The sequence below is a fragment of the Schistosoma mansoni genome, chromosome W (genome assembly GCF_000237925.1).
Source record: "Schistosoma mansoni strain Puerto Rico chromosome W, complete genome".
Classification (NCBI taxonomy): Eukaryota; Metazoa; Platyhelminthes; class Trematoda; order Strigeidida; family Schistosomatidae; genus Schistosoma; species Schistosoma mansoni.
In genome coordinates, this window is record NC_031502.1 from 30957008 (window position 1) to 30973202 (window position 16195).

General features: G+C 34.2%; 1 protein-coding gene across 1 annotated transcript in view; it reads right to left on the reverse strand.

Annotated features, from left to right (window-relative positions):
• The window catches only part of Smp_153590 (putative beta-tubulin cofactor d), a gene marked incomplete at both ends in the record, with an annotated part of 38999 nt that extends 23255 nt beyond the window's left edge, over positions 1 to 15744 (reverse strand). Inside the window, 9 exons of the mRNA XM_018789350.1 lie at positions 1662 to 1814; positions 5483 to 5626; positions 7267 to 7421; positions 8689 to 8774; positions 10640 to 10885; positions 11623 to 11791; positions 12596 to 13091; positions 15329 to 15593; positions 15634 to 15744. Of these exons, the coding sequence (XP_018654802.1) occupies positions 1662 to 1814; positions 5483 to 5626; positions 7267 to 7421; positions 8689 to 8774; positions 10640 to 10885; positions 11623 to 11791; positions 12596 to 13091; positions 15329 to 15593; positions 15634 to 15744 (1825 nt within the window). The remainder of the gene's footprint in view (positions 1 to 1661; positions 1815 to 5482; positions 5627 to 7266; positions 7422 to 8688; positions 8775 to 10639; positions 10886 to 11622; positions 11792 to 12595; positions 13092 to 15328; positions 15594 to 15633) is intronic.
• Positions 15745 to 16195: the final 451 nt, after the last annotated feature.

A 16195-nucleotide genomic window follows, 5' to 3' on the forward strand; every position in this document is an offset into this window, starting at 1 on the left:
GTGCATTCCTTATTACGTATTCTTATAGTTTCATGGGTGTTATTTCGGCATCTATATTTTTCCGAGTCAATAACCTATTCCCCATTACGAAACATTCATTCGAATGGTTTGTTATCACAATTAGTGCATCTGTCATAGCACTATCAATTTGTACTGTTTACTTATTATGTTTGCATATGTAGTCTATCCACTGACTCATAATCTGTCTTGATTGGTTTATTAATTTCATATATGCATATAAATATTACTGTATATTAGAGTAAAGCCTGACGACGATGTAATCGAAAACAATATTGTCCGCTTATAGATGTTCTAATTCACAATATGGGAATATTTCAAATTGATTTATCAAAAACCGTTTGTTTATATCAATATGAAAAGCTTGTCACAAACTATAGAAATGTTACCAGTAAGTTTAAAGGTTCCTTTTATTAAAACTGAACAGTTAAAATAAGGTATCCACCCCCCCAAAAAAAACAAGAGAAATATGGTTAGAAAGCAGAAGAAAATAACATGTCTAAGAGTGATCAGTCATTAAATAACTTTATATTATAGCAAACTTTTTCATCATAACATTTACTAATCCTTACCTGTACTTCAGGATTTTTATGTCCAACACAATCGTCCAAGAATTCACGCCAAACTTCTGACGGTACAAAAATAATATAACAAAGAAATAAAATAAGAAATCTAATAGACATACACCCAGTGTGCTGGATTTCGCTTTTGATAGATAACTTGTACAGTATTTGAAAAGTATATTAAGAATAAGCTGATGCATGATTACTTATACGTGCTAGCAAAATTAGTAACATACGATGAATCGATGATAGCTTCTTACTAGTTAAACGAACAACATGCGAGTATGCACTAGTAAATAACTAGATCCAGTACACACAAAAGTACACGGTATACTTTCCATAATAATAAACTTTAAATGTATTTGAAGTGTTTAAGTATAACTCATCTAGAAAATACGGGTTTATGAACTCGACCGTGTACAATACTATTCGTGTGATGGTTAGAGATACTTCCCAGCTTCCCAAACCCGAGTAGGTAAGGTGGAGTTTAGACCTACGAGATAAGTTGGAGGTTGAACGTTTGAACTGTTGAGTTTTCGATCCTACCAAGTACATCTCAGTATAGAATGAAATAAAATCAACTGGACTGTAAAGAGATGTGTAATTAACTATCATGATATATATAATGTTCTATGTCTTCTAAGTAGCTTTTATTTTGGACTGAAGACATTTAGAAGACAGTGAAAACCAGGGAGAATCGGACAGCGATTTCAATGTAGTTTAGGATTTCTTAGATATACTCACACAAGATACCATATGGTATCAAGCACAGAAATATACGGTCTCGCAACAACCAAGGTACCGGAATTCAGTGTACTGTACTTTTGACTTTGGCCAATTTTTGATTTGGCGTGATACTCCTGTAATACAATCGATGAGATACTGTCTCACTTCCGACTTGCTGACTCTATATTTCATTGTCGCCTATAAGAATTTATGGTAATCTATCTTTAATGTAGTCGCCAAACAAAATATGATAATTATGACAGAGCGATGTTTGTCTCGGAGACTTTTAAGTATGTCGAAACTCCTAAAAAAAACCAACAACAAAAAGTTATAATAAGCATAGGAAAAACTCACCAATTATTGGATCATCGTGAAACGGTAATTTGGCCATTGCACACTTCTGAATAAAATGAGCAGTTGCTTTTCGAATTAATTCACCACTTAGACCACGAAATTTGTTGGCACTTTTAAGCTGAGTAAAAGAAAACGATAAAAATAATATAGCTTCTTTCATTACTAACTACATACACATACAAATGATGAACTGGACACATAATACGTGAAATAAATATCCATACTATCCTGGAAATTTTGTTACGTGAAAAATGTTTTGAGACATTTATTTTCCGATAGTGTAATAAGAAGACGAAGATTAAGAGGTTAGATGAACTTGTCAACCTTAAATGTAAAATTGTATCGGAACGCGTGGAACTGGACTTTTATAAATCTTGTTTGTCGAGTCACATATTCCCAAATCACCTATATGAGAATTTACGTTCAAGTAAATTACAACCGAACATTCATTTTTGTTTTCAAAAACAAAATATTATAATATGGCCGACTGAGAGCACTACTCATTCATCGCACAATTATATAAACAAAAGTATTTTTTGTAATCAAATTTCAGTTAATGACGAAATAATCGGGTTGAACGAAAAGACAATAGCGAATGTGTACGCTAATGTCCAGCAAAGCTTAAAACAGCTTTTAAAAAAGAGGTGACAGAATTTTGGTATTGCAAACAGGATCAGTGGAACCATTCGCATTAAGTTCGTCAGCTAAATAGGTTTCCTATTAACAGACACTACTACCAACCAATTATATATCAGTGGTAGTAAAATACTAGGTATACAGAATACTATCCGAGAGAAAAAAAACTAATTCGCGAAATCAAAAAGCAAAAAACTAGTTTTGTAATTCAGGATCTAAAGACAGACGGAGAGTACATTAATCTGCGCGAGTGTGATCGATTATTAGCCCCGTCATTCGAATTATCTAGCCAATGGTTACGATAATTGCGCATACTTTCAACCAATTAGTTTGCGCGAACCAACATGGTTCACACTAACAGGTAATAGCTTCGATGACTGATTACATGTTTTTGGTTTGGCTGCCCCTAACGTTTTTGCAAATTACTTTTACGGCGGCTGTTATTACCCGTCAATGCAAGCATACATAACACATATCCCAACCACCTCAATCGATAAAGATCCACAAACTTAACAACCAACTTACTATACTTGTCTAACACCCTACACTGAACATCATGAATGCTCACTAAGTGCTCCCAACATACACAGGGTAATGCTTTGAAAACACCTCCGATCGGATCCCAGTAATCGACTTGATGTTAATAACACAAATTTAAACCGAACAAACTTAAAAATAGGATTTCGTCAATCAATCTCCTGACTCGACTCCCATTACGTTGTGGTATAAGATGATTATCAAACATTTTGTGACATAAGAGGCACTGAGCAAATCTTTTGGATTATGATTAGTAATTGAATTGAAGAAGTGTTTTCTTTTCCAATTTAGAATAATACAAACCTTTGCAAACAGAAGTGTATCCATGTATTAATCATAAAAGTAGCTTAATGTGCAACTTTACACTATTCTGGATGAATCCTTTTTAAAAGTGTTTACTTCATATTCGTCTCCATTTTTAGAGATGGTTGATCAGCATACTACATTCCTCCTAAACTGTGTAGCTGATAACCTGGATGAAGTGAAACAGCTTACAGCTATTGTCCTTTTGATACTGATTTCCATCACTTGCTACGATATTAATTGGATAACAGGAATTCAAGTACTTCCATGAAATGATCTCTATGAGCTAATAACGTCTGACGAGTTATGTGCTTAATCATTCCTAAATCTATAGTGATTGTCCTATTCCATTTAAAACCACGCAAATGTTTTCAGGTTCGGGAACAATGATGAAAATAACGAAGATTGCGATGCACTTATGGAATCAAAGTCAGTGATCACCTAGTAATTTGTGCTCTACATAAACTGTAAGATAAGCTCTTAAAGTTATCTAACCATTTCGATCTTCTTTTTCTTCTGTTCCTTTCTACTGTTATCATTAGTGTTTCGCACTTTTACTTTCGAATTTAAAAAAGATACAATTTCAAGGTTACACACAATCAGTAACAACAATAATAAAAAGTAACACCTGACTAAAAGTATGGCCATCTATTACTATTATTATTAACATAATTATTATTACCAGTAATATTAGCATTTGTTACATCCTCTACTTGATTACGGCAAGAATACGGTATACAACTATCGTCACTCAGACGTAAAGAACCCACACAGTCGTAAATAAACGACGGAAGAAGAAAGGGAAACGGTTATTGGGTAGAAGTCAAAAATATACAGAAAAACATGGGTATTTACAGTTTTTAGTATAAGCCAGAAAAATCATTATAACAGCCTATCCGCAAGTGAGAAGGTTATACAATTTTCCAACCATGAAATGCCACATTGATATTCTAGAAGGTTCTATCAGTTTCTGATTGGATGGAATCTCTTCGGTTTCTTTAGAGCCCCTGGAAACTTCGTCGTGATTTTTGGGAGCCTTCCCAACACCATTATTAATATTATTATTATCATTACCACTATTATTATTATTAACAACACCGTTACTATTTATCCACTTAATCATTAATATTAAAACAAAGCAACACATTATAGCCACCTTACATTCAGGATATATCTTTATCTACAAAGAATTCATATAAAAATACAAAATAATACGTAATGAACATCATTGAGAATGGAAATTCAACTTACTGCTGGAACAATTTCCTTAATCTTGAGTAGATTTTCCTCATTTATAACACAGCTGGAAGAAACAGAAAAATTAACAGTTGGATAGGACATTTAAAAACAATAGTTAAATTCAAGAATACTGTTTCTCGTTTAATTTCAATTCGGATGAATTTGTTGGTGCGATTATAGTAATTGTTTTACGCGAAAATCAGTCTGTTTGAAGATATACATATTTGGGGTTATATACAACATATTATTGTACTATGTTACACATTAGTTTATTGCTTCATAACCTATAAATGAGATAATCGTCAATGATTCCGTAACTGTAATTCAACTTTTAAGTTGTTTAATAAGTGTAATATTCAAAATGAAAATCTAGACAGGATGGGATATAAATGATCAATCAGTAATTATCTTATTACTCAGTGACTGAAAAGAAGACTAAAACGTTGGAACTAACAACGCAAAATGCCACTACACTGTACAATAAACCATTCTGATACAGCTTCAATATTCATCAGTTGGATATCTAGCACATATACTGATATATTGTTGATTATTTTATCATCACTGACAACATTCTCCAGGACTAATCTAAATTTCATTTCGATTTCATTGTGTTACAGAGAGCAGTCGATAAAAAATCAAATTTATAAATTATAGTCACAAGAATATTGTCTTCATTCATTAAGCTAGATATTGTAATTGTCTCTGCATTATGCCTAGAATTCTTCCCCTCTACACACAGTTAAATCTTCAACTTGTAATGGTCACCACATATATTAGGTATAAATATACGTATTCATTCCTTACACAAACGTAGTAGTTTGTTAAATTGGAAAACCCAGCACCAACAAATTACATTTAGAAAACTTTGATTAAAGATTAAATATAACAGAATATTCTGTCAGCAAACACTGTCAAGCAAAATTTGATGAAGCGACCAAAGTTTATTTCATTTAAATGTTATTCAGAAAATGAATAACGTAAATTAAACAAAGATAGACTGGCGTATACATATGCATATAGCACAAAATAATTCAATGAACCTCGGTTTCACTGATTTAACAACGATTGATCAACATATATAATAGCGAATGTTACAAATAAACGGTTACACAATGACATATATAAACAGTACAATCGGTAAACCACTAACCTGGATGACGAACATACCAATTCACCTGTTCCATATATACACCCCTGTTGATTGTGTAGGGTAGAATTAATTGAACCATTGATGATCTGAGGTAAGACTTAAAAGCAAAATGAATACATCTTATTACTTAACAAGGGTAAGAAAAAGATAACCACAACCGTGAAAACAGTCAGTAATTCAAATCTTAAGTTGTGTCTGATAACACTTCAAGTAGCTTAGTTGAATGATTTTCAGGACCCCATACAAGGAAACATAATGTACTAGTTGATTACGAAACAAAACACGTAGCCTTCACTTTAACCCCATGCAGTCACTAATCCTTGCAACTTTTTAGGTGTAATCATAGTTTTCTGCTTCATAAGGAGAAAGCATACTAGATTTGAGTTGATAGTTACAAGTAATTTGTCTCAATGAATACATTATAAAGAAAAACTGTACCATACAATCATTTTTAGTTTTCGCTTATACATATACTGGTGGGTTTTAGTAAACGTTATTAGTCTTATATGTGTAAAACGTGAACCTAACAAACAGGTCTTGATTGATTGAAGAGTGAGTGATTTACGAATTAATCTCCTCCTAATACCCCATAACAATTTATCATGTTTATTTTGTGTTCCTATTTTGTATATAAGCATGTCATATTATTGAACAAAAAAGTCTATTCTTCTGACTGATGATATTGTCTTTATTTCCAAAACAGGGGGGTTAGTCAGTAATCCGGTTCCGTGAGCAACTTCAACTCAACCATATTGTACCATTTATTTGTTTATTTGAACACATAAATATTGGTACAAAGAGGCACTGAATACATATGCGCCGCACAAGTCACTTGATTTGTGTGTGGGCTGTGATACTAACCGGGTGCCCAGATCCAAGCAGGTGGTTTTTTTAGGGGGTCATACCCGAAGCTTTCGACCTAAAGGTTTAATCCACAAGGCAGTGGAGCAACGTCAGGAGATGCATTCCGATGGTAGCCAGTGACCAATAAGTGGTTCATACGCTATTTGTTCCGACAGCATCCTAGAGACCATGTGCATCACTGGTTTGGAGTCAGGGTTTTCCAACTTCCCTAGGTGAATCTCCCATATCGTCGGTCGATCAGCATTCTACTCAATGATAATGAGTGAAAATTCACTCATAAAATCATAAAATCCTCCTACATAAAAGTGATACTAAGAAACCAAGCGTATGGAATCAGTAATACTAGTTCCTGTTCAAACGATAACGAAAATGGATTTTTTTCCAGAGAATCATTAGTGATAAGAACACAAGAAGCTATATTATAAACAAATTAGCTAGCATACCTTATTGATCTTACTGAATAGCATTTGAGTAATTTCAGAATAACGAGTGCTAGTTCAAAGTATTATGAAAGACAATAACCCAGTGAGTGCATCAAAACAGTATTGAGATGTGATAGTTAATGTGCTCAATTATCACTCGTATAATACTAGTAAATATGGCTTTTATAGAATTTGCCACAGTTAAACGCGTAAACCATTGATTGACTATTATATATGAGACCAGACAAATACACGATTGTAATAATTTGATGAATAAACTACACTAATTAACGATTAAATTAAATTAAAACTTAATATTATAATCAAGTCTGGATCACTCGAAGAACTAATCAATACGGTAATAGATTTGTAGTATATAACGAATGTAAAAATAAGCATAATTATGCCCCAAAAAGATTGAAAATTTTTACCAGAATAAAATAAAACTCACCAATTTCCATCATGTAATCAGGATCAGCTATGTATAGTTTGCCTAAAGCACAAGCAGCCAGATATCTGATTGAATCATCCCAATGTCCAAGACGAACATTGACCAAATGATCAATCATAGGTTTCGCATATTCTTTAAATTTAGCTACAAATATACTGAATGACAATTTCAAGAAATATATTTAATCATTAGTAAAAAAAAAGTAGAGATAAAAATTGCATAGCTTGAACAAGGATAGTAACCATGTAATAACTGATAAAGTTAGCTACCTTTTTATTTTCGTGGACGTTTAATCATCAGCCTCTGAGGTAACTCATTTGCCAAAAACAGTCTTATGTACTAAACTCTGAGTCGCACTTTGTGTGATTAGCAATATTACCCGATTACCCAAATCAGTGTTGGTGGTATTGTAGGGGGAAAGATATGTAGGAAAATACAGAGTACTTTACGTCAATCTGAGGCATTTTCAGCCCCGTTGTGATGTCAGTCCGGCTACAAGACATGATTGTTGTGTCAATAAGAGATCTTGCCTTGCTTTAGTGAAATTTAGTCTCTCCAAGATGACGACGTTCGACGACTGTGTTCCATAATCGTTGTTTCCGAAAAATTGCCCCCATCAGGGGTAAACACCATGTTAGCAGTATGTATCCGGTAGCAGTGATAATAACTAACTTTCAAAAACCCGAATTCAATAGCCAATTAATATATTACAAATGTCATCCTCTAGACCTCTATATTACGCATTATTAGCCAACGCTATGACTGGGTAGAAAAAGAGGTGTTCAGTTAATAACATGAAGCTGTGATATGAGAGGCAGATGCAGGGAACTGGTATCTGTTAGTCCTTTAAGACTTGCCGGTCAAAATACTCAGTGGTTTGAGACGTAACTAGCCATAGCTCAAGATAGAATCCAGTGGTGGTTTCGCTGTGGTTTTCCATTACAGTCTTTATACCATTGAGGTGACCTTCCTTGAGTGAATGGAATCTTTCTTGGCTGTATTTTCAAATGAACTGTATTTCAAACCACATAATATTGTTTCCCATCAATTCAATGACTATACTAACTTGTTGTTTATTATCTCTTTATAAGATTATCATTTAGTCTGTGTGACGCATTATCGAAAATTTGTAACTCGGTCTTTACAGTAAACTATTTAACAAAGAGAGTTAAGGTCACGATTGGTTATTGTTTTTTTCAGTTCCTATAAAAACCTATTTCCCTATGCACTGAACTAGTCTCTCAGTACATGTTTGTACATATTTATCATAGTTTCTGAAAAAAGACATTAACAAATTACATGAAACAAAGTTCCACAGAAGGCTACATACATTTAGCATTTAAGTATATTATCAAATTACTTTAAATCTCTGAAAGAGACAAATATAAAAAAAATCTTAATAGGATTGTTTTTCTAACTAACCTCAACTGAAGGTAACAGTGAGCACGATTTCCCACAGTGAAATAATCACATGTAGTGAGGATTTCTATTCCATGTGGAAACTGACCCTATTTGTATAGATATAATATATATGTATACATGTATATTAATAATAATAATAATAATAACAATAATAATAATAATAATGGTAATTAATAATGGGAACAAATCCGAATATAACAACTTGGGTATCTGTTGATTAGAAAATATTAATATAACTCATATAATGTGTAATTGGAAAAAGTGAATGATCACATCAACATTCGCTTGGAATTGATGGTAGAAAATTTTTATTAAGGTGATGCTCTTGAAAGTTTACCATTAGGTACAGAACTTTTTCTATCTACAGTAACACAAGTGAAAATAGTCAGCAAAATATCAAATATATCTAATCGAATCAGTGTCGTCGAAGAACCTGAAATCAGTAGATGATATATCTTACTTCGTTTTTAGAACAAAATCGATTTAGATCGTGTATTAAACATCTACACCAATCACAAACAATGTAGAATCTAGCAAAAACGTGTATCGACCCAAATTCCTATAGTTCACACAGGTACAATCAAAATATAGTAAACAAGAAAAAAAATGTCGAGATCATGGGAACTCCAGCATGAGAAATATACATGGAGAAAATGAAAGAAATCGTGAAATGACATCAAAGCGTAAGATTTACGAAAAAATAAAAAAATGAATACACCGGTCTCAGTGGAACCAAATGTGAACAAACGATTACGATTGTCACCCCTGTGATACTACCAGAATGGATACACGGAAGTAGATAATGACGTGTTCAGATCTGAGATTTATTGGTTGAACGTCAAATCCTTAAACCAATAAATAAAACATCCTTGGGTCTATTTCTAAGGTCAACTGAAATCTTCAGTTGCTTCGTAATTACCACATTCCCTGAGGCAGAGGATATAGGATGACGTATAATTATATGTGAAACTTAGTATCCCATCAGTAAGGCTAAATAGTAGAACCCAAGTACCAAAGACATTCACTTTTAGAAACAGCAAGATTTTTTATACCAACGAAAACAAATTCTGATTTAGTAGCGTCTTCTCGATCGTCTTGAACTGAAAACAGGTTATTATTATTACTGCACACCTATCAATAAGCATGACAATTTGATTAATTTATTCGACGTAAATGATGAAGCTAACAGGACTTTGAATCTTTGATGTTTGTACTGTCCAATTTTCTTTACACATTTTACTTGTTAACTCACAAACAAGAGAATTCAAACTTTAGGTTAAGGTACACATAACACGTGACTGCATAAATTAATATTAGTAACTGTGATGACCAGGTGCAGATTTGTGTACTTAATTCTGAGCTAAAATTTACGTATTAGGGTTTTGTGAAACTAATTGATTGCCCAAACCGAAGTAGGTGGGCTAGGACTTGAAACTACGATCTAGTGACTAAAATTCAATCGTTTTAATTACCAAGCTACTAGCGAACATATTCACGGACAGACCAGTGGAATTTTGGCTTAGTGCTTTTAAAATGATTTTCAACAAATGGTCAGTTGATGTCAATCCAACTTCGCCTTCCTAGATTTGGCCAGCTTATGGTGGGTCTAAGCTTTATTAAGTGGGATGTACGTATATTAACTTCAGATTTTCTTCATAAGATAAAAGCATTATATAATTTAAATTAATTCGTCCATATCATACATACACTAATTACCTGAGCTCCAAATGGCTCAAATGTTCGTGTTGTGTTGATATTATCGCTGTTTTTTGACAAAAGTAAGCGGGAAATAATCCCCAGACCACAACGTTGATAGTAATCATACACGTTAATTCTACAATATGACATAACGACATCAAAGCCTTACGAAATACTTTCAACACTACTTCATGTGTTTATTAATAAAAACAGTACGATTAACTGATTCAAAAATAAAAATTGTGGAACCGACCTGTCTGCCCACGTTCTCTTGGAATGCAGCCGACGCTGCTCGACGTACACTAACCTCTCGATCGAATAGGCTAACTAAGACTAGAGAGCTTGCAATAGGAACGATATAATCCAGGAAATCCTTAGGATGATATGCTCTTGCGAATGCCCAACAAACATAACAGCCAGCATCTCGAACATTTGATCCATAATTATGATCACCAGACCGCTCATCATAAAACAGAGCTCGTAAAACGACTGGAATCACCTAGAAATGAAAAGCCTACTATTTAATCAATATATAATCAAAGGATAGTTAAAATAGTTAAGATCAAGTTCGCAAATAATAAGTCTATTTTAATTCAAAATATGAATAGGATACTGGATCTACATTGGATTTTTAGACGTATATCATTTCAGTAGGTAGATTTATTGGTTATTAATTACTCAATAACATGTCCTGGAATTATACTTGGTACCATTATCTGGGATATATATATATATATATATATATATATATACAGAGATTCATCTAGCAAACTGAAGTAACCTTCAGTCTAATTAGAGGTCTTATCACAAAAGCGCAAAAGTAACACCACCTCTTCTTCTTCCAAAGGGTATATCTGATGGACCAGTACCATGGTATTCTCAAAAATGCAATAATACTTCCAAGAACTTCCAAGACAGTACAGATAAAAAGCTAAAATTTTATGTTCTCTACTCCAGATTTTGATTCATGATTCTACGTTACTGAACAGTTTATTAAGTTCTCAGACTAATCAACAGAAACCACTTAAACACTTTCATTGTAATTCTAAGGTGCTTGAAAATGTGAACAAACTGATAGATTTTGTAAAATATTAATGTTTCAGTCATAGGTTGTGTTGCGTGGCTGTGAAATATAAGGTTTTCAGGGTAAGGGTTATATTTGCTGTCGATTCGCACACTAACAGTAAAAATATGTTCCTATCATTAAATTAATCGCTGTCAAAACAAAAGATTTACTTCTGGTAATTTAGATGGTAAAAGAAGGTTGCGCCGGCCAAGTTCAGCCAAAGCAAGACAAGCTCCATGCCATGCAGTATATGGTTCAAGTTTTGTACACAAGGATAGTACAGCCGATAAAACATCATTTACCATTGAACTGGAAAGACGAGAACAAATACGTCCGATCCTAAGAAAAAAGCACATCGATTGTACATAACTTATGGAAGGCTAGTCTGTAAATATAATTTACTGGGATGAAACAAAAGTCAGATATCGTTACTTTAGCATTTAACATAAAAATAGCTAGTGTCTATAAGTGACGAACATTTAGTGACATGATAAAACAATCTTATTTGAAAAACAATGCGACACTGACATCTACCTAAAATATAGTTTACCATAGTTTATGAAACTAGGTTTGACAATTAATCGTCATTATACTAGAATACTTAGTTAAACTTAATGGCTCCGTGGTTAAGGTACTGGATCTTTAACTATTAAGCTACAGATTTAAACCAAGCTCCACCTATCTTAGTCTAAGCAGCTGAGTAGCACCATAAGACCGTGCATGTCGTATGTGATATCAAGTTTACACGAACTAGGATGTACTCGAGAACTGTATTCATTCTCAGAGTTCAGGAACATTGGGAAGAGTTTAAGGATAGAGTACTTCTAAATGTCTTATCATGTACATATATGATGGTTTCTGATCACTGACTTATCTTTTTTTTCTCTTACACTCTCTTTATTTCGTTTACCACCACCTTGCAATAAATTGGTTGTGGCAAGTCTGTTATATATAAAGAAACTAAAGATTTATAATATTATGGAAAGTATACTCTTGCATATACCACCAGTAGTAGATGATGTATTTACTCTATAACAATACAAGTGCTGAAAAATTGAGTGAGACATTTTATTTTAAACTACTAAGTTAAAAGTAAACAGGAGGACGAACTCATACAAGTATACTGTAAAAAATGTTTCCTACCCTTTGGCAGCAGACCAACGAACCCCAGTAAATTGACTGCGCAAAGCGCTTATTAGTTTGTCGATAACTTCTGCAACTTCGTCTGTGTTGGGAAATTCATGCTTCATAGTTAATGAACAATCCCCAGAAATATCACTTGAGATATTATTTTGAAAACTTGTGTATGACGAGTGATCAGTAACTTTTGCAGAGACTGAAGAATTTTTGTCATGATTCATCAGAAGAGATTCTAAGTTTTCTTGCAGTGATCGAGATCCTCGTTGGTACTGCCATGTTGTATTTATTGGTGGACAAAATAACAAACCAATTCGTTGTAAAACTTTTGTTTCAAGACGACATAAAAGAATCCCCTTGGAAGAATCTCCAGGCAACTGAAGCACTGCACTCAAAAGATCACTCGCATAAGGTAACAATTCAGTGCGGCTTCCGAGTTTACATATATTGGCTATACTTCTGAGGGTGCCGCATACCTGCTTTTGGTCTTGTACATTGATAACTAGGGTTAATATTTTTGAAAACTAGTTCAGTAAACGATATTTAAAGATTGAATATAGTTGACAAAAAGGTAAGACAAAGGTAGATAAATAGAAAATATTTTAAATACTAAATTCGATTATTAAATGAAATCACTAATTGCATGAATCAGGAAAACACGTAAACAAATATATTGTGAGCCGAATATATATATATATATATATATATATATTATATACGCCGCTGGTACGGCCGAGAGTGGAGAGAGTCCACTCTCCCTCGAAAAATGCTCTCACATGGCCACGCGTATATAGCCTCTGCAAGGGAAGTCCTACTCATTGCCTTCTCGTGGAATGACTGTTGTTTACGAAATTGAGAGGACGAAAAGCGAATGTCCGGTGCTTTAACTGGGTTGGTGGACACGGAGGGTCCACCTAGGGGAGTTGGAAAACCTTGATTCCAAACCAGTGGTGCACATGGGCCCCATTATCCTGAAGGAACAAATGGCGTATGAATCAATCGTTGGTCACTGGCTACCATGGGAGTGCATCTCCTCACGATGCTCCACTGTCTTGTGGATCAGATCTTTAGGTCAAAGGCTCCGGGTGTGGGCATACATATCATTCTCAGACTGCGAACCTTAACTAAATTCGATAACTAGGTCACAAATACGTAGAATATTTAGTAAGCCATATCGATTAACCCTCTTATAGAAAGTGAAAAACTTTCACTAAATATTTCAATAATAATGTCCAATTTTACTTGGCACGTTAAGTAATCTTGACAAGATACATATTGGTATATAGGTGAGATCCGTATCTCCGAAGTGAAACCAGAAAGTTATTAAATCTATGATAAGCTATACCTATCACAAACTTTAATAATATCTTACGCTAATAGTTAACATATATTTCTAATTACAGTATTTGAGAAAGGTGAGTTAATAAAATCGTTTGTTTAACCAGTCAGTTGCCCCGAAATAAATAGAGGGATAATCCATCTTTAGTAGAACGAAAGAATAGCCAGGGTGCCACATAGAGGCTTTCGGTACTTAAAGCTACCCGGAAATATTCTACAAAAACCTTTAATATACTATCATCCTTAATTTACTTATCTCCTACTATTAGATAGACAAAAAACTGAACTTTTTAACTAAGCACTAATCTATATGTTTGACTGGCGAGACTAAAGAACATGGACGAGCCAATCAGAAGCTTTCGCGGGTTTTCAAGGTCACGGCGCTAAGTTCGGTACCTGACGCTTACGTACGGTCGGTTTACAACGGATTTTAGAGAAAACATGATAATTAAGCGGTTACAAGATAAGTTATCATGAGATTTTGGCGCAGAATTCAATTATACATTTGGATAGAGTTGTGGCATTATAGCTGATGTCAGTTCGTGATGAAAACCCTAAGTATAATTCCTAACCTTAACCATGAACTGTAAATCATAATTTGAATTCTTCACACAGGTTTATAACCCTCATTTAGTCTTAGTTATTACGTTGACACTCTCAGATTCACTCTAGCGTCGCTCAAATGTCGCCCATAATTTATAGTCTCATCTTTAACCCTAAACCGTAACCCTAAACCTTAACCCTAATCCTAAACCCTAAACCATACCAACATACCGACAACACTGAAACTATGTGGTCGAGGCTAAAAGAATTTTCGGGACTTTGTCATGGTTCCAGAGGTTGACTACTATGGAGCCACAAGGATGGGTTCCTGTGCCGGATGCACTACGATTTTAAAACTTCTGAACCTATATCTGACCTTGATAAGTTTTTGATTCATGTAAAAGAACAGTATCCCCTTTAATTTTTGAGTTTTGTATAATATATTTTTACTGTATGCTAACTGTCTTCTGATTGGCTAATATTTCTCAAGGTCATTTAAGATTCGTTCAAAGGTCGTCCATGTTCTTTAGTCTCGCCGTTTGACTTCAGCTACGTCAGATGCGAGGGTTAGCGATAGTACTCGGCTGCCCAAACAAAAACGGGTGGTTTCATTCCATGATATTATGGAACTATTAGCCAACGACGGGTGAATATTTGTGATAGAATGGCAGAAATAAAAAAATTGCGCACAGTATATGTTCAAATGATCAAATTTAGCTTTTAAAAAAGAGTGATGATACAAACATACAGGGACATTAAAGAAATACAAATATAACGACTGGAGTGTTTCGACAAACAGATTAACAGGTGCCGGTCAATGTATACAACTGTCTAATAAAACAAAAACTTCAAACCTACCATCAGCAAAACTTAGGTTTTTAATTGCAGAAGAGATTATTGATGGCAACTGGGCATGAAGTGCATCTGGCCGGGTAACAGTATGTGCGAGAAGGAAAGCAGCTGCTTCTTGAGTACGCTCATCCTGTAAAAGGTAGAGCTTGGCTAAATCAATTACACGCTCAATTATAGGTTTCTTTCCAAAACTGTCAAGACTTTCTAAGTTGAAAGGGACCATTACCAAGATTGATAACCAAAGGATAAGAACATAGCGCGTCTCCCAGTTCTAGGGATGGGTTTAGGTAACGGAAACATACAAATAGTACCTTTGAATCATTTATATCTTGCTCCATGAGAAGACTTAAAGTCGGTTCAATATCATCAACTGTATGTGGCATCAAACGGATAATGGCCTTGTAACCTCGGGTTTTTGTCATTAGATATAAGATCCTGAACACGAAGTGAAGAACTTCAGGCTCTGAGTGAGAACAGTGCACAACATCCAGGCAAGCTGATATCATTTTTCCAAGGTAAGGGTCAAGCAGATGTGGCTGCTCCTGGTAATAGTTAAATATTTCTACCTATCAACCAAGGAAACGCAAAGTACATACGGACAAGTTTATCCTCTAAGTTTTCTTTCCTGCGAAAATCTGACAGTTCCAACCTGATGTCTGATATTAACTTCATAACCTGATCATAATGTCTGAACTCAGTAAAGACAAAACACTCCTTAACTTCACACTCATTATCAGAAGTAGCGCACATGTTTGTAATGTATACACGCAGTTTGCCATCAGGTAATGAGTTCTAAAACTTTTTGTATCTTTGTAGGTTTTTATTCCTCAAAGCATTAAAACTGAGCGTAACTAATCATTTATCCGGGTTTTT